The sequence below is a fragment of the Nuphar pumila genome, chromosome 2, assembly GCF_984573655.1.
Source record: "Nuphar pumila chromosome 2, dmNupPumi1.hap1.1, whole genome shotgun sequence".
NCBI classification, from domain to species: domain Eukaryota; kingdom Viridiplantae; phylum Streptophyta; class Magnoliopsida; order Nymphaeales; family Nymphaeaceae; genus Nuphar; species Nuphar pumila.
Window position 1 is genome coordinate 52,146,859 of NC_143250.1, and position 20,278 is coordinate 52,167,136.

The 20,278-nt window shown below is 37.3% G+C and overlaps 1 protein-coding gene across 4 annotated transcripts in view; it reads right to left on the bottom strand.

The window, feature by feature from the left end:
* Window positions 1-20,064, bottom strand: part of LOC149845461 (uncharacterized) — a 60,695-nt gene extending 40,631 nt beyond the window's left edge. For 3 of the 4 annotated variants that reach the window (XR_016430194.1, XM_089995758.1, XM_089995759.1), the window contains exons 1-7: window positions 19,885-20,064; window positions 18,698-18,882; window positions 18,207-18,424; window positions 9,756-9,861; window positions 9,552-9,653; window positions 5,361-5,420; window positions 5,188-5,266 (exon numbers count right to left, since the gene is read on the bottom strand). Coding sequence is in view for 3 of the 4 variants with exons in the window: in XM_089995758.1 (XP_089851884.1) it covers window positions 5,188-5,266; window positions 5,361-5,420; window positions 9,552-9,653; window positions 9,756-9,861; window positions 18,207-18,424; window positions 18,698-18,871 (739 nt within the window). In the remaining variant the exon portion in view is untranslated. The remainder of the gene's footprint in view (window positions 1-5,187; window positions 5,267-5,360; window positions 5,421-9,551; window positions 9,654-9,755; window positions 9,862-18,206; window positions 18,425-18,697; window positions 18,883-19,884) is intronic. The other variant, XM_089995762.1, reaches the window with a different exon arrangement.
* Between the last annotated feature and the right edge of the window lie 214 nt (window positions 20,065-20,278).

The window sequence follows — 20,278 nt, forward strand, 5'->3', positions numbered from 1 at the left end:
AGTCATGGCTACCACATCCCAACCCCAAAAGGAAGAAAGTTCATCTTCTTCTAATGGAGCTCTTTCTTTGCATCAAATTGTAGAAGCACTTCAACCTCTTCTCAAGGGGGCAATTTCCGGAGCCGCCATGTCAACTTTCTCTCCTCCCAGTAAGACTTCTTGGCTTTTAGATTCAGGTGCCTCCTTTCATATGTCTCCAAGTATTTGTTTCTTTTTTGAATATTCAAAAAATTCTTCTTCATCTTTTGTTAACTGCGGATAGAACTTCTCTTGAAATCAAAGGAATTAAAATTTTTGAAAAACAAGGGTTTTTTTATCCCAAAAATTAGATTTATACCAAAATTAAACTTAAATTTGTTTTCAGTATCTCAACTCTCGGACCATGGATGTGATATAAAATTCTCATCTGATAAATATTGGATACAGGATCGTCAGTCCGGGAGGTTGATTGGGGAAGGCTCTAGGAAGAGAGATCTAGACTATGTTTAAGTTCGAAAAAACCATTTTTGCAATGTTGTCCAATATAAAGATATTAATGTATGACATAAAAGGCTTGGACATCCCAATATTGTTAAAATTTCTTACTTACCTTTTGTTAAACATTTTTGTAAAAGTGATTTCACATGTAATGATTGTACTCTTGGAAAGATGAGAAAGACCATTTGAAATTGTCCATTCGGACATATGGGGATCGACACCTGTTTTATCAAAAGGGGGGTTTTCGTATTATGTGATTTTTGTTGACGATATTGTTGGATATTTTTCTTAAGCACAAACATGAGTTTTTTACGACATTCAAAATATATCATATGATGATCAAAAACTAATTTAATGGTGACTTGAAAATTCTTAGAATTGACTCTGGAGGAGAATACCTATCAAATGAATTCAAAAGATATTTTGAGAGTTATGATATTCTCCATCAAAAATCTTGTCCGAAAACACCTCAAAAACATGAATTAGTCGAAAGAAAACATAGACATATCATTGAAACTACTCGAATCCTTCTCATTTCACATAACATACCAAAAAATTTATGGGCCGAGGCAGTTCTCACATCTGTCTATCTCATAAATCGGCTTCCATCAAAAAATTTAAACAAAATGTTGCCTTTTGAAATGTTGTACACAAAATAACCTGATTATAATAGGTTAAGAATTTTTGGATGCAAATGTTTTGTTCTAACGGACAAGAATGACAAGCTTTCCCCAAAAGCTATCACATGTTCTTTTCTTGGTTACTCCGAAACTCAAAAGGGGTTTCGATGTTATGATATTAAAAGCGACAAATTATGTGTCCAGAAATGTGAGTTTTCTGGAAAATGTTAGTGGTTTTAAAAAATGTAAACCTCATGAAAAAAATATGGATTATTCTTTTTTATTTTAGTTATTATCTAGAAATGATGATGCTAGTGATGATGAGTTCCCACATAATGACTCTAGTGATAATGAAGTTGAGGAGAATAACTCTTTACTACACTCCATCTACCTATCAATATATTGATGAAGAAACAACTAGAGATCCTATCACATATTCCCATAGAGATAAAAATAATTTTAGAAGTGCAATAGAAAAATATAACGAATCTAGTGGAACTACCTATTCAAACGAGAAAAATCCATGAAGAACTGAGAGAAATAGAAAAGTCCCTTCTAGGTTCATTTCTTATAAAATAATTTTAGAAGTTCCATAAAAAATATAACGAATCTAGTGGAACTACCTATTCAAATGAGAAAAATCCACGGAGAGCTGAGAGAAATAGAAAAGTCCCTTCTAGGTTCATTTCTTATGATTCATTCACACCTCAACATAGAGCTTTCCTTAGTGCCATTCAGTCGTATGTAGAACCCAAAAACTTTGAAGAAGCCAAAAAAAGTATTGAATGTTTAGAAGCTATAGAGAATGAACTTAGAGCTCTCAGAAAAGAGAAGATTTGGGAATTTCAAGATCTTCCTAAGGGTAAGAAAACCATAGGGTGTAGATGGGTGTTTAAGGTCAAAACCAAGAGCGATGGATCTCTAGAAAGATATAAAGCTCGTCTATTTTCCAAAGGATATAGTCAAGAATACGGGATTGACTATAAAAAAATATTTGCCCCTGTTGCACGAATGGTCACTGTCAGATGCCTTAAACTATCGCTTCTATTAAAAAATAGAACATCTACTAAATGGATGTTAAAAACGCCTTTTTAAATGACGATCTTAATAAAGAAGTGTATATGGATGCTCCTCCAGGAATGGAGACTCCTAAAAGAAAAATACTTCGTCTCCATAAAGCACTTTATGGACTAAAATAAGCCCCCAAGGCTTGGTATGATAGATTTAACTCTGTAATGAAAAATGATTTTTCCTCATGTTTTACTGACACCGCTTTATTTGTTATAAAATCCAACCCATGAATAATAATATTGCTTTTATATGTCGATGATATGCTAATAACTGGAAGCGATTCTAAAGGAATTAAGAGCATAAAATCTATTTTAAAAGATAAATTTGAAATGTCTTACTTAGGATTTCTGACCTACTTTCTGGGAATTGAAGCTGCATATTCACATAGAGGTTATTTTCTATTTCAAACTAAACTTGCTTCTGAGATTCTTGACAGGTCAGGTATTACAGATGATAAAATTTGTGAAACTCCTTCTATAGTAGGAACCAAAATGAAAATTGATGATGAAATTATTCTCAAAGACCCCACTCCCTAGAGACAACTTGTAGGCTCCTTGATGTATCTGAGTATTACTAGACCAGATTTTTCACATGCAGTTCATACTGCCAGTCAATTTCAATATGCACCAACATCCGTTCATATGAGTACAATTATGCGGATCATCAGATACATAAAGGGATCGTTGAATAAGGGAGTATTTTTATCTTCTTCTAAATTAAATTTAATAGCTTATACTGACTTTGATTGGGGAGGTAATCCAAATAACCGTCACTCCACCACTGATTTTTGTGTGTTTTTAGGAGACTCACTAATCTCATGGAGATGTAAGAAACAACAAAAAGTATCGTTATCCTCTACCGAAGCTGAATACCGAGCCATGACAACTACTACCATGGAGATTGTATGGATTCATCAGCTACTAGAAGATATGAGGATTAATGTAGAAGGGCCCACTAAGCTATGCTGTGATAACAATAGTGCAATTTATATTGCCAAAAACCACACATTTCATGAGCGAACCAAACACATCGAGATAGACTGCCATTATGTCTGAGAAGCATATCTGAAAGGAGTCATAGATCTTCCATATGTAACTTCAGAATATCAGCTGACAGATTTCTTCACCAAATCGTTGTGCTCTCCATGATTAAACTTTCTTCTTGGCAAACTTTTGGTCATTATGCCCTAAGTTTGAGGGGGGTGTTAAATTGTAATCCATAAGACAATGTATTTTCTAATATATGTTTTATGTGTATAAAAGAAGATACATATACATATATATATTTCATATATATATACATGTATCCATCTACTTATATATATAATATAACACTGACAAGGAAAGTAAAAATGCAGAACATGATTTAACGTGGTTCGACAGAAAGTGCCTACGTCCACGATCTCAACAACTCTCTCCTTCTCTCTCAACGATTTTCTGAGGGGGAGGGGATCTATTTAATTTATAGTGATTACAGGACCCCAAAGCTTTGTTACAAATAGGATCCTTGATAGGAATTCTATTACAATGTGGATCCTGCTTGGGACTTCTAGAGTCCTTCAACTCAGCACCTTGACCTCCACAGAGTTCTAATGAGCTGGAGTCTCTCCTTCTCTCTGTGTTTCTTTTTTTGAAGGAATCTATAAGGAGACTAACAGTGTTTCACACACTTCATCTATTCTTCTTATATGTTCTCTAAATCAATTGTTCATGTTTTTTATGTGTTTTCTCCCTCTCAACGATTTTCTGAGGGAGGGTTTCTATTCAATTTATAGTGATTACAGGACCCTAGAGGTTTGTTATAAATAGAATCCTTGATAGGAATTTTATTACAATGTGGATCCTACTTGGGACTTCTAGAGTTCTTCAACTCAGCACCTTGACCTTAGGAGAGTTCTAATGAGCTGGAGTCTCTCCTTCTCTCTGTGTTTCTTTTTTTGAAGGAACCTGTGAGGAGACTAGCAGAACCCTGACTAATTGGGACTCTTTCTAGTCGTGTGGACCCTTCACCACCTGGGTCTGGATTTGTAGCATCACTTGGATCTGGATCTTTAACAAAAGCAATATCAGCCCCTATGGGCCAGCAGGATTCGATCTTGAGCCTTCAGCTTCACCAGGACTCTGCTGACACATAGGTAACCATTGTGGTGGTTCTTTTTATTTTTATATTTAAAAAAAAATTAAGCCATGAGATTTTCCTGAGACTTATCAACCTAACCTATATAACATCGTGAGAAATTGCCTCGCTGACCTAGATCGATATTTTTGACTATGGATAAAACCAAAGTTACCGAAAGCTTCTTAGATAGGTGGGAAGCCCACTTCCCGGAAACTTGCTTCGGAAGTGCGATACTCCTTGCTTCCAAAACTTGATGAGAACATTGATTCTCCCACACTTTTCCTTTGCTTTCCACACGCTTCGTCTATTCTTCTTATATGTTCTCTAAATCAAATTTTCATGTTTTTTGTGTTTTCTCTCTCTTCTCGCCCACTTCCATATGCTTTCTCTAAATTGGTAGTCATTATTTTTAGATTTTGTGAAAAATTTAATTTTTATACTAAAAAATCATGAAATTTAATATTAGTCACATTTATTTTAGTTTTTATTTGTATTTCATTATGATTCCCATTCAATCTTATATATATATATATATATATATATATATATATATATATATATTATGCATCGCTTCTCACTTTCTCTTCCCGTATCGTTACCCGCTTTCTAGTCGGGCAACCTTGGATAAAACCAAAGATAGAGTCAACCCTTCTCCTGTATGGCCTTCTCGTTTCTACTCCCTTGTATTCCTATCACTTGTTTTTTTATGTTGATGAAAAGAAAAAAGAGCCAAGGTTAGGTTCTTTATTCGCTAAAGAATGCAAGAGTTTCCATCATTATACTCATCTAACATTAGATCTATGAAAGAGTATTTCACTCTCCTTTTAGATTTAGATTTTAGGTAAGATTAGCTTGCTCCTTCATAGATCCATGAAGACTTTCAAGAAGAAAAACACGTTACCTCCAGAAGCTGTTGAAACAGATTTCACTGCACAACTTGTTCTTATCTGACAACCTCGTTTCTCCAGTTCATCTATGATCTGTTATTGTTCAAAAGGACCATACACAAATATTGTACTCTGAAGAGATGGAAATAGAGTTAATGTATCATTTGTACAAGTGAAATGTTCAAACCTTATTGACATAAGAATGTGAGCGATCCTTGACAGTAAGCCATTGTGGTCGCCCAAAGACCTGCAGCATGGACCACAAATTTTTCATTGTCACATCTTCCACAGCAAAGAAAACTATAAAACCAATCTCAATAACACAAACAAATAAAAACAACGGTAACGACTCGATTCCGAAAATAAGTAACCCTATGAGATAACCCCTTCGGAACACATTCAACAATATTCAGGAAAAGAAACCAAATTATTCCCTTTCTCAACATGCTTTCTCTTTGCATTCAAGTTATATAGCAATGGTGGTATACTTATATGAATTTATGGTGGTTTTTACATTTCCTCTCCCACACAGCATTGAAAAACATTTTTTCTGCCAGGAGCTTGAATGGAAGCGATCCCTTCGGTTTTATATCAAGAACTTCCACCTCTTATAAGAACCCACATCGCGCTTAATGCTGCTTGCAGAAAAGAGGGAATTGGAGAAGAGAAGGAAATTGGGTTCCCATCTTGTCGATTACGTGAAGAGACGGTAGTGGGGGCTCGAAAGCGAGGCACCTGAAAAATTAATCAGCTCAGAAAATAGTCTTAGTGGTTCTCTTCTGCCACTTTTATGCCATCAAAGTTTTTTCTCCAAAGAGCATGTTTGCACTGCCCTGTGATTCTTGAATTTTTCTCAAGATGTTCACAACACTTTCTCAAGTTTAATGAAACAAGAGAAAAGTACAAGTTGTGATTATAATTGTCAGCCGTGATTGTTTTTGCCTTAAATCTTAGGAAAGTTATTTCTAAGATTGACCTTGTCATCAATAATCACAGCTTCTACTTTCCCAGCTGACTGTTCATCTTCACTTGTGATGTGTGCAGAATATGAGGACAGGAGAAAATCAGTAGGATTGGAATCCAATTCCATTAAATTTGTGTTTAGCAGGGGTATTTAGAAGGAAATGGTGAAAAATGGTTTGGAAAGACAAGTTATTTGGAAGGAATTGGGGTCTCTTTTATTGTTATGGGAGAAATTAAGGCTTTGCTTGGGAGCATGTTACTGGAGTATTTGTAGTGTATTCGGCGATGGTTATGTGATGTGGCACTCAGATCACGGATTTGGCGGACGTTAGGGAGAAAGAGTTGGGGGGAGTCCACATTTTAGGCTGGGAATCAGTCGACCCCAACTCTTAAAAAGAGGAGGTATTTGCAACTCCTTGAATCACAAGGATTCCAGTGGATTCTTAATTTTCTAATGGTTCAAAATTTTTATTTAATTTACTCCAGTAAATCTTATATTCACCTATTTTACCTCAATAAACAATAAGATTTTACCTCACTAAGTCCTAAATTGTTATTTATATATAGGCCAACCTAAGACCTAATTTATAAGCCCTAACCCAAGCCAAATATCATGCTACAGGTTCCCAAACATGGTGAGGAATCAATAGTTACAAGCCTATCCTTGAAGTTGTTTATTCTTCCAAAGTGGATAGGGATTTCACAACTCCTCCCAAATCCATTTCCCTCGAATTTCGGTAGTTCTACTCTCCCCAACTCTTTGCAACTCCCTCCAACACTGGTTCCCAAAAATAGGATAATAGTTATGATCTCTATGTTGTTTCTGATACAAATGAGAGAAATGAAGAATACATTGCATTGGAATAGAGGAAAATATCTAAACATGGAGGATGAAGTTTTGGACGAGAAGATCAGAACTTTTTTTTTTATAGGCAAACTGGTGTTAGGCAGACCCCACCAGTTAGACAACATAACATTAGGTTTTGAACTTCAACGTCCCAACACATGGTGGCCTGCACTAACAGCTCCTACCAAACAAGCAAGAAAAGCAGAACCTTTCACAAGTAGAAAACACGAAAAATCAAGCCATCAATGAGATAGCTGCATTGGTTTATTATTATTATTATAAGATAGCTGGATTGTTAGGTCACACTATCTTTACCCAAGGTTCTAAGGTTTGAATCCAATGGAGGGTTATCCACCCGCTCCTCTTTCTCTTTCCTCTCAAGAAAAAAAAAAATCAACGAATTGATGGAGATGAACTCCATGTCAAGTTCAATCAACTCTCTAATTCCCTTGTGCCAAACAACCAAAAGTAACTTTGATAATCACATTTTCTCAAAACTAACTTCCACTACTTCCCATTCTTTTTCCCAACATCCACCTTTTCAAACAAGTCCCAATTCCTTTTCATTTTAATCTAGAAAATAACCAACAATTTTGGTAGATAAGAAGAATTTGATTTCCACTTTATTGCGCTCCGTGCAAACCAAACTCACTCCAAATGCTGCTCTCAATTTTTTTCCAACTATTAATACGAGTTGATCGAAACTTAACCTGCTTTCACTTGACTCAACCAATTTTTGCCACTAAATTGCATGTACCATAAAGTTGGCGGACATTGATAAAAAGAAAAAGAGAGGACGGTGATGAAAGTAACCACGATAAAAATCAATTCTACTTCGTTTTTTTTTTCAATGCTAGTATCAAGCTGTCAAAAATATCAAGGCATTTTTTCTCAACAATCCATAGAGGGACCAGGGATGTCAATGCTATTTTATCCAACATCTAAACTGAATCAGACTCCAATTAGGTGGATTCAGTAAGCCAAATGGAATACGATTAATAAGGCTCTGTTTGGGAACCCGTGTTGGAGGGAGTTGCAAGGAGTCGGGGGGATAGAACGAGATGTGGACTACCTCTTTTGTTTGGAAGCATAAACAACTCCTTCAAAGATTCAGGCTTGCAGCTACTCCTGATTCCTCACCATGTTTGGGAACCCGTAGCATGGTATTTGAATCCGAATTCGATTTTAGGTTTTGCCACTGAATCTGATTGAAAGAAAATTAGGTTCCATATGAATGTTTTGCATTTAGGGACAAACAGTTTGGACTTAGGTTGGATGTACCGTTTACTGAATCTGACCTAATTGGGTATTAAGTATTTGGATTCGGATTCAGATTTAGATGGAAAAGAGCAGCACCCAGTCTACTTTTTACATGTAACCTAATTTGGATATCTGTTGGATGCAGATATCCTTTAGATTTGATAATAAAATCCCAAACTGAATCTGAAACCGATTATTAATCAGATTCGATCCGGCTCAGCGAATTGTAGTAATTGGATTCAGATTTGGGTCAGATGTTGGATAATAATTTGGAGCGTAGATGGTGTGCTGCCAACAAAGCTCACGATACAAACCTCACAATCGAATCATTACCGCATGGTTGTTATTATGTAGTAGATTGTGCATAAACCTTAGACAACCAGTTCAGACATTGCTTTTGTGCTTCAACACAAAATCCTCACAGTTTTTTGTTAAAGGCAAGCTGGGGTTAGTCAAACCCCTACCAGTTATACAATGATACCATGGGATTTGAACTTGCAACGTCCCAACACAAGGAGAGATGCTCCTACCAAACAAGTGGAGCCCCGTTGGTACAAAATCCTCACAGTTTATTATAAGTGCAGCCTCTTTTAATTTTTTTTTTCTTTTCCTTTTCTTTTTTTTGGGGGGACATTTTTTTTTTTTAATAAAGGGCAGCTACGATAGCTCCCCTTAGTTGGGCAGAACACCTTATACTTGCATTACCACCAATAAAGATTCGGTTAATCCTATATTTATTCTCCATGTGAGCACGTTATAATGTGCTCGAGTCAAGGTTAATTTGACAAAACACAGTTTTAGCACGTCAGGGGTCCCCCGTGTGGCCAGTGGGTGTGGGGGCGCTGGTGCAGGGGTGTGTCGGTAGCTTTCAGAGGTGGGTCACATAAGGCAGGATGATTGTGAGGCCCCATCCGGGGTTTTCTCTCGCTTCGGCGCAACGGTTCTTCATCATAAAAAAAAAAGACAAAACACTAGGTTTTCTATTTTAAAATCACCACCATCCATGACTTCAATCCCCACCATTCATTGTGCTAGCAGTCGGGAGCACCAAAAGTGCTGATGTCATCATTTCACCACGGACCGTCGTGATTTCAAGAGAAAAAATTGTTTTTTGTCATATCACTTAATCTGCCCTAAAAAATAAATTCAAACTTCAAATGCTTTTTTTTTCAAAAGCCATACTTCAAACACCAGGATGCTCAGAGCACATTAGAATGTGCTTGGAGCCAAGTACCAAGTCCACTCTCCTAGTGGAAATTTTTGTGGTGGTGTTGGTGCAAAAGGCATGTAATTAAGAGGTCACATTACCTGGAGAACGTGATGGTTTTTGCAGAATGAAAGTACGCAGTAAGCTGAACAGTTGAGCATTTCTTCGGAGGAGGACGACCAAATTGAGGCACACATTGGAATCTGCAGCCAATCACTCCTCTTCATCAGTCTCATCATTTGGGCAATGCAAGATCAAGTACCAAAAAGAAAGAAAGGCAATGAACAAGATGGTTGTGAACTCACAAGGTAATGGTCTCGAAATGCATGAGAATAGCCGTGTGATTCGATGAAATGCCCAAGCGTCTCATTGCGATCAAGATCAGGGTTACTCTCAAGCTGTTCAAGATAGCTGCAGAACCATCCTTTAATTAGTTTCCAGTCATGCACTGCACTGCACTGCACTGAGAAACCACCCCCGAGGGGTGCAAACCTGGGCGCGCCACTCAACCCCTGGGAACAACCGGCTTCGGCTTATGCAAGGGGGGATAACGCCCACGGGAATCGAATCATGCACTGAAGTTGGTTTTAACTTAATGGGCAAAAAAGCCGTAGTGATCACAGTTCAAAACTACACTCAAGAATGAATGAAGCAAAAAAGGGATCACTGTGGGATACCACAATACAATACAAGGATATATAAAAGTTCACAATGTAAAATCTGAAGCCTATAACGTGAATCGGGACCTTGATATTTATATATCTGACTTGCATCAGACAAGTGAAAACAGATGGGAAGCTTTAATCACGCGTTCGGATTCTAACATTGAACCTGTAACCGATTAGCCAAATTCGGTCCACCTGCATCATTTACTGTCTGACCTACAGGGATGGGTGGTCACCGGAAGTGCCTTTCGTATGAAAGCCACGACCGTAGAGAATCAACTGTGCTCAACATAGGCCCACATTTTCTCTGGTTCATGAAAGCCCTATTTGGCAGGAGAAAACATTTGACCAACGTGGGGCCTTTTGTTTTCCCACCCACCTCAAGAAGATAACCATTTCCACATAGGAAAACGACCCCGTTTTCATATGAAAACGTGTCATTTTACAGTGTAACAAATGGAGTCGTCCACCAATCAGTGTCTTCCTCCTCATGCATGAAGAGGTGCATAACGAGCCGAGCTAGCCTGGGCTCTGCTTGTTTAAGTTCCCGTTGAGCTTGTCCGCCAGTATAAACAAGCCAAACTTGAACACAAGACCAGGCTCGGCCTAGATAAACAAGCCGAGCTTGATCAAGTGACTGAACTCGATTCAGCTAGAAAAGTCATGTAGATTTTATTTCCAACATAACACAGTAACTGTCGTTGCTTTAATGGTTAGGCAAAGAACCTTTTTTGTCAGAGGAGGGTGACAGGTTTGAATCTCGTGGCCAGCCAAAGCTTTTTTATTGTTGACAATGCATTTATTTACGATGTATACCTTTTCTGCGTGCTTTCTAACAGGAAAAGGGCTGTACTCTAGCGGTGAGGCCTTCTCTGCCAGTTTTTCAGAAGGTGAAGAAATCTATTCCTGCCCTCTTTATCATTTAAACCATATTCTTTTCATGGATTAAGTCTATCTCGGCTCAAACAGTGTCCTTCGAGCTCGAGCCAAGCTCGAACAGCCCAGTCTCAGCTTGTGTGCACCCCTAGTCAGGGTGGACCCACTTGGCATCTATGAAACAATCATTAGCAATGTTTTGAAGATGAGGGCATCTTTTATCCGCTGTATAACGTGGACTTCGAAAATATTGTTGATTTTATTCTTAATATTTTCAGAATTTGATAATCCCAAATTCAAACTAGTACGCCTAGTTTTACAAATCTTTTTTTTTGTGGGATAAACATCATTCGTATCAGAGATTTTTATTTGTATAAATAGACAATGTAAATCATCAAATGAAGATACGTCAATTCTTTTTTCCTCTCTGGGTCTTACCTTCTTTACATGGTATCAGTGACCGACCGTTTTTGGCCTGTTCTTCTTCTTCTTCTCTTCTTTGCCATGGCTGCCGACAGGGTACCAACACAGCTGTTAGCTCATCGTCTGATCTCCCATCAGACCTGTCCAACACCTTCTTCCTTCATCGTTTTGACAACCCAAGGACCGTTCTTGTCTCCAAGCCTTTCAATGGGTAGAACTACTCTACGTAGAGCCGGTTATGTCTACTGCCGTAAGTGCAAAAAGTAAGCTCAGCTTTATCGATGACACTCTTCCTCAACCTGCTGCATCATCTTCTTTCTTTATATCGCCTGGGTACGATGCAGCCACATGGTCTTATCATGGTGCTTAACTTCATCTCGCCAAAACTTGCTGACAATGTCATTTATGCCACTTCTACTCCCAAAGCATGACAAGACCTCAAGTTTCTATTCACTGAAACTCTTGCTCCTCACATTTTATCATATCCAGTGGTCCATCTCTCATCATTAGTAGGACTCATTATTTGTCACTGCATATTTCTCGAAACTTAAGGCTCTTTGGGATGAGCTTCTCTTGTATACATCTCCACCATCGAGTTCCTACGGTATTATGAAAGTGATATTAGAACAACAACAAGAGTGCATCATTCAGTTTCTAATGGGTCTGAATGACTCATATAATGTTATTCAGGGTTAGATGTTGTTAATGAATCTCTTGCCAACTGTTGCCAAGACCTACTCCTTGGTATTATAGGAAGAATCTCAGCGAGAAGCTCGTCTCAACTCGCATGATTAGTCAGACTGTGCCGCCATGCTGTAAGCCCGCAGAAATCATCCTACATGTGATCATTGATTCATTGTCATTGGGTGGGTCACACTAAGGACAAGTGCTACCTTCTTTATGGCTATCACCTGATCATCGCCTTCACAATCCTATTGGCCGCTCACTCACTTCACAACAGCCTACCGCTGCCATGCTTCACCTACCTTGTCGATTCCTTCGTCCTTTGCACCTACCTTCACAATGGAAGCGACATCAGCAACTTTTAGAGCTTCTTAAGGATCAAACTCCTTCCTCCTCAATAAACCTTACAGGCTTGTCTGCTTCACTTTCTTAATTTAATTCTTCTACTTAGATAGTTGATACAGGTGCTAGCGATCACATGTCCTCGCTAGTATCTTTATCATATTGTATTACCCTTTCATCTTCTTCTAGCATTAACCTTCTGAATGGCTTTTGTGTTTCTCTCTATTAACTGTTTGGTTACTTTTTACCCAAATTATTGTGTTTTTCAGGACCTTTCAACGAAGATGGTGATTAGCTCGATGAGAAGCACAATGGTCTCTACCATTTTCAGCCTTCAAGTTCTTTTGTTTCTGCAGCTACCTCTCGTTCGAGCCTTCTAAACTTGTAGCATTGCTGCCTCAATCACCCATCTCCCTCTCACATGTGGTTGTTTTCTAGTTATGATTCTTCTATTTTCACTTCTGATTCATGTACTTGTTCATTTTTCACATTAGCTAAACATATGCATTCTCCTTTTGCATTAAGTGATATATTCACTTTATCATCATTTCATTTGATTCATTGTGACATTTGGGAACCATGCCCCACATCTACAATTTTTGGAGCTCATTATTTTTTGTCAATTGTGGCTGACTACATGTGTACATGAGCATATTTAATATATAACAAGTCTAAAACTTTTATCTTAGTAAAAAAAGTTTCCAGTGCAAACCCAATACAACACCCACATCAAACAAATTCAGACCGAAAATGGATCTAAATTTTTTTCCAACCAAATTCAATATTTTTTTACGAGCCATGGTGTTCGGCATCAATACATGTGTGTTTACACTCCTCAACAAAATGGCATTGTTGAGCGTAAACATCAATATTTACTTGATGTTGCTAGAGCACTACGATTTCAAGCTCAGTTACCCCTCAAGTTTTGGGGTGAGTGTATTTTAATTCCTGCATATTTAATAAATAGAACACTCACTTCTCTCTTACAAGGACAATGTCCATTTGAAAGGTTGTTCCAACCCAAACTGACCTATCAACACCTATAAGTTTTTGGTTGCTTGTGCTATGCAGCGAATGCCCTTCCTCATTGAACCAAATTTGATCTTCGTACATGTTGTTGCATTTTTTTGGGATACCAAAAGGGTTACAAGGTCTATGATTTGGACTCTAAATAGTTGTTTGTCAATCATGATGTACTATTCTATGAATCCACATTCTCATTTCAGCATGTCAATCCTTCCACCAACAATTCTGTCATACCCATCTCTGCATTGGATGTTCATGATTCCCTCTCACCCATCACTGAACCTTTGCCACCAGATCCTCCTCCTAACAATCATAATTCTAATTCTTCTAGCAATGATTCACCACCATCATCGTCAACACCCTTAACCTCACCTGCTCCTTGTTATCAGTCTACTAGAACTTGTCATCCATCGGTCATGCTTAGGGACTACCATTGTTTATCGACTATTGCATCCAATCTCAATTCATCGCCATCTTCAATGAAAGGTATGCATTATCAACTTTCAAGTGTTGTTTCCTTTGCTAACCTCTCTCCTTTCTTTCATGCTTTTCTTGTTCAAATTTCTTTGGTTCATTAACCTATCACCTTTAGTGAGGCCATGAAAAAGTCATGTTGGCATGACGCTATGGCAAATGAAATTTGAGCACTTGAGGATAATGAAACTTGGACCTTAACACCTCTTCCTCTGAATGTCAAGCTGATTGGCTGCAAGTGCATTTATAAGGTCAAATACAAGTTTGATGGCTCTATTGAGCGATATAAAGCTTGTTTGGTTGCAAAAGGATACTCTCAACATGAGGGTTATGATTATCATGAAACATATTTTCATGTTGCAAAACTTGTGACCGGTGTTTACTAGTTATTGTTGTCATCCAAAATTGATCATTACACCAGTTGGATGTGCACAATGCATTCTTTCATGGTAACTTACATGAAAACACACACACACACACACACATATATATATATATATATATATATCAGGTTTTTCTCATAAGGGAGAGCATCTTGTTTGCATGCTAAGTAAATCCTTATATAGACTTAAGCAAGCACTTCGGAATTGGTTTGCTAAGTTTGCTACTGCCATCAAAAAAATTGGGTTTTGCCAATCTCTTGCAGATTATTCATTGTTCACATACTCTAACAATGCCTCTTTTACAACCATTTTAGTCTATGTAGATGACATTATCATTACCGGCAACAATGAAGTTGACATTCATAAGATTAAATCTCATCTCCATGAGCATTTTCACATGAAAGATCTGAGATTTTTAAAATATTTTCTCGACATTGAGGTTGCTCAATCTGCACATGGGATATTGTTATCCCAATGTAAGTGCACTCTTGAGATTCTTGATAAGAAGGATATTCTTGGAGCACGTCTCATTGAGTTTCCAATGAAACAAAATCTGAAGCTGAATGCCACTGATGGAGACTTACTACATGATCTGAGTTACTATTGGCGTCTTACTGGACGTTTGATCTATTTGATGATCACTCGCCCAGATATTGTCTATGCTGTGCATATGCTAAGCCGATTTTTTAGTGCTCCTTGAAAACCACATCTTGCTGCCGCCATGAAAGTTTTATGATATCTCAAAAGATGTCCTGGCCAAGGCATTTTGTTATCATCCTCTAGCACCTTCGATCTGAAAGCTTATTGTGATGCAGACTGGGCCAATTGTCCCAACACTCGAAGATACTTATCTAGCTATTGTACCTTCATTGGCACCAGTCTATTATCATGAAAATCAAAGAAGCAACACACAGTCTCACGCTCATCCTGAGGCTAAATATCGCTCAATGGCAACTGCTACGTGTGAACTAGTGTGGCTCAGATTTCTTCTCAAAGATCTACAGGTCTCACTCTGAGCACTGACAAAATTATTCTATGATAATCAAGCTACTCTTCATATTGCAACCAATCCCGTCTATCACAAACGCACCAAGCATATCGATCTCGATTGTTACCTAGTTCATGAGAAGATCTCTTCTGGGATAATCCAAACTGCTTTTGTTCTAACAAATGAACAATACTTGTAGATATTTTTTACAAAAGCAATTGTAAGGGAGCCATTTCACTAATGGGTGTTCATGACATTCACACGCTATCTTGAGGGGAAGTGTTAGGCAAGATAAAGTTTGTTAGTCTGTTAGTAATCAAGATAAGAAAGAAATTACCTTACCTTATCATCTGTTTATGAGATGTACTCGGCAACTGTAAATCAGCAAAGCTGGAGATCCCTTCACAATTTTAAACTCTTCTCCATCATTTAAAAAAAAAAAACCTTACAAGTAGGGATACAAACGGATCAGATTTCGGATCCCAAAATACATTGAAAAGTGAATGGATTTAGATTCAGGACAACCACATTTGCAAAAAATTGGCTTCCTAAATTCGACCCATTTGCAACCCTACTTTCAAGGCATTAGAGTGAAAGGTGATGTCATCCAAGAGGATAGCAGATCAGGCGCAATCACATTGCACATTTTAAGTGAGCCCCTACACTCGACTGCCCACCATCTATGAGGTTTTACAATTTTTAGCTGTTCTAGATTCGAGCGGGTGGGATTCCCCAATAAATTTAGCTGTCCTGGATCCGTCCCGTCTGCATCCCTGACCTGATGGGACATCATAGACAGTGCACATGGGGCGCGAGTGGCTACTAGCTGTCATGAATTTGGACATTGTGGCAACCTTCAATGATTTGCTGGTCCACTAATTAACTAAAACAAACTAAAATTTCATCATTTTTTATTATTAAGCACAATCCATTTATATTTGGTAATGACATCAACTTCCATAAGTGGAAACGTGGCATAACGAATATCCACTTGGATATATATAACAAATCCATTTATTGCATTTCACGCTAAGAGAGTTTATGTGGTTAATTTTATAAGCACAAGTCAGTTCGTCCGCTTTGTCATTACCTTACCAAGCCCACCAGCCGAACGTAAACATTGTTATAAAGCAATATTATGCTTTATCATAGTTGGAGCACATGGTCGTGTCCTCGACCTCGAGTTATACTAAGCAGGAGGTGGGCCCATAAAGTGACCTAGTTATTAGTGAGAATTTTCTTTCATCATAATATATATATATATATATATATCATCAAATTTATATGTAGGGGTTGTGAATATTAAATGCACTCATGGCTACTACTGTAATAAGCAAATGCCATTATATATAGTTAATTTAACATTAAACAGTAACTTTGATATATTTATAAAGTTAAATTTTTAGAAGAGGTATTTGACTTTTTCTTTTCCCCTAATTAGGGATGGCAGTGAACAGGAGAGAAGGTGGGGGACAAGGTCTCCACTCCTTCCCTGTCTTAAAATTCTGCCCTCCATCCCCACCTTCATTCCCACACGGGTTTTGTTTTTAACATCCATCCCCGTTTCATGTCCTTCATCCCTTGTTCTCCCCGGTTTAAACGGGGTGAGGCGAGGCGAGGCAGAGCCCTATTTTTCTCCGGTCAAATGCCATTCTTAAAGGTATTTTAGTTATTTTACTAATGAGGATTGGGACGGGGTGGGGGAAAACGTATGCCCTTCCCCGCCTCCATCCCGGGTTTTGATTTTAACTTTTATCCCCCGCTTCCGTCCATGTTTCATGTCCTCCATCCCTAGTCCAAACAAAGCGAGGCGGGGCGGGGTAGGGCCCGGCTTTCCCTTGATCCACTGCCATCCCCACCTCTAATTTCAAAAGCCCACTAATACCCAAAAAAGTAATTGTGTATTATAAAAAAATTACCACCTTTTTAAGAATATTTTAATCATTTTAATATATATATATATATATATAGTTGAATGTAATTAATGTTACATGCAACTTAACTTAATGTTAGATAAACTCATATATATAAAGAATTTAACATATGAGGCCCTATTTCTCGTTCTGTCCCATTCTGCCCTATAGGTTTTAAGTGTTTTATGACAGATCTGAACCGTTAGATGTGTTTAAAATGCTCGATTTAGTGGAAATCAACTCTTGGATCATGTTTTTTTGACAAAAAAAATATGTTTTCCTGAGTTAGGAAAAATGGGTATCTTCATAGCCATTGATTTTGGATCACTGGTAAAACCTGTATGCAGGTCAGTTTTCGACGATCCAAAAGTTGGTTCCCACTAAACAAAACCTATAGATCACATCTACGGTATTAGACATGAGAAAAAAACCTAAAACTATGATTTTTGAAGGGGCCTAACACTACCTAACAAAAAATAGACCCTAAGGAACACATTACTATATATATATAATGAAAATCTACAAAATATAAAACCTATTAAATGAAACATGATAGTAGATTTTCATGAATTTCTGGTGTTTTTATTAAATTTTGACTGATATGATCTATATGCTTGTTTTTATAAGAATCACTTCTTTGAACATTTGATTGAAGAATGGATAGATTTTTATAAGGTTTAAAAAATCAACAGCCTACAATCTTCATAAAATTTTTAGACTTCAAATACCATTTTTTCCATCCAAAATGCTTGATCCAAGTGTAGATTTCTAGTAAATCAATCATGTTGAACTTGAACACATCTACGGGATCAAATTTCAAAAAATGAATAACTAAAATCACACTATCATGTTTCATTTAGTAGGTTTTGTATTTTATAGGTTTCCATTTCCCTAGCTATAAAAGTGTTAATCACATTGCAATTAATTGATCCTCCCTTGTTACGAGCCTAAGGAGCACTTGTGATGAATAGAAGAAGCTCACCTCAACACATCATGCTTAAACTTGACAATCTCTCTAAGCATCCGATAGAAGGACGGGTTAAGTACGTTTCTCTTCTGCGCGAAGAGGCCAGAGAGCCCGTTCCTGCTTCCCCATTCGCACCCATTCCCTCCGTCCAGACTCACCGAGAACGACATCTCCGACTCTTGCACTTCAACTCCTAGGCTTTCAAACAGCTCCATCATATTCGGATATGTGACCTGAGCGTAAATAAACCAATTCATTAATATAAGCAGAAATTAATTAAGATTAAAGTAGATGATCATGATGATCCCTTCCCTTCTTAGAACCAAATTAAAACTACTTAAGTTTGAGTCTGATCAAGCCTAATCATGCTTGTATTGGACTATGTGAATTGGTTTCAATGAGAAATCCCTTGGCTTCGTTACACCATTCAAACACCCCATAATTTAAAAGAAGTTAATGTTTGCTTATGGTGCAAATATATAGAAGATTAAGAGCAATTATCGTACGCCATTAAACACCATAAAACCGAGATCCACATCGACGCCATGGACGCGAACGGTTCGAGCATGGCCGCCTAAGTAATCTTCCTTCTCATAGAGCACCACATGAACACCGGCCTTGGCCAAGTTATAGGCGGAGACCAGCCCGCTCACTCCCGCACCGATCACTGCAACTTTCATGTTTGCTTCACCTGCATGAGACCATGTGATTAATACCCCTATTAACGTCTACGTTTATCTTAAATATGTTAAATTAAGACTAGCACCAAACGAGGGACAAAAAAACCATAAAAAGTGCCCCAGCAAAGCTATCATGGAATATCTCTACAGCGTCAGGGCAAAATATAGAGAGATTTATGGAAAAATATAGCAAGAAATTACCTGAACGTTTTAAATGGTAAACTTTTGCGATTCAAAATATGATGTTTTTTCGTAACAAACAAAAGTATCATGATTTAAATGCAATATTTATGTTTCTAATGGTTATTTATCATGAAAAAATATGTATTTTTTATTTTTAAATAAATTTTAAGGATTGTGGTTATGTGACATGCAAAAACACACTTAGTAGTGGAAAGTGACAAATGGGACAATTATAAAAAGGTAAGCATGTATTCACTTCATAAATTATAAAATTAGAGATTAAAATACAAAATCTCTAAAATCTAAGCATAATTTTTTTTTTTATTTAGCATCCATTTACTCAAAAATGACATATATAAGGATTAAAATACAAACTCCTAAAATCTAAATAATTCTGAAAAAAAAAGTTTTTATTTAACATGCATTCGCTCAATAAATTATAAAAATAAAAATAAAAATAAAAACACAAAACTCCTAAAACCTAACCATATCCAAAAAATAAATTCGGATTTAGCATGTATTTACTAAAAATATTGCAAAAATGATGATTAAAATACAAAACCCGCATACCCCAAAAATTTGGATTTAGCATGCATTCGTTCAAAACGTTACAAAAATAAGGTTTAAAATACAAAAACCCCCAAAATTGAAGTATAACTAAAAAAAAAACGAAATTAACATTCATTCACACCACGAATGGCAAAAATATGCATTACAAGGCAAAACCCCCAACATTCAAGCATAAAAAAACTGATTATTAGCTTAGGGTTCACTCTGAGAGAGAGAGAGAGAGAGAGGATGGTAAGGAGAGGTAGCAGATGAGAGAGTACCTCAGGTGAAAAGAGGACGCCGGTCGTAGCCACTGAAAGTGGTGGTGAGAGGAGAGCGGTGGCGAGGGAGAGTGGTTTATTCGTGTAAATAAACAAAAAAAAAAAGTGTACCTTTGTGTTGAGCTTGGCTTGCACAGTTAGGTCACGAGAGAAATTAGACTTCAAAATTCAACGTAGGCCAGTCGTGTAGCTTAAAACCTTATCAAAATGTACGGCTCTGATTCTGAAATTATAAATACTTTTATGACAAAGGTGATGCTTGAGGCTTAGGGGCAAACAGTTGGCCTTATATGAAAATTTTCCTAGAACATACCCCGTGACGGGTTTGGGTCACAAATTAAAAACGTCAAAATCTAGGTAGTAAAAAACTCGGGAGATTTTGAAATTTTTCATA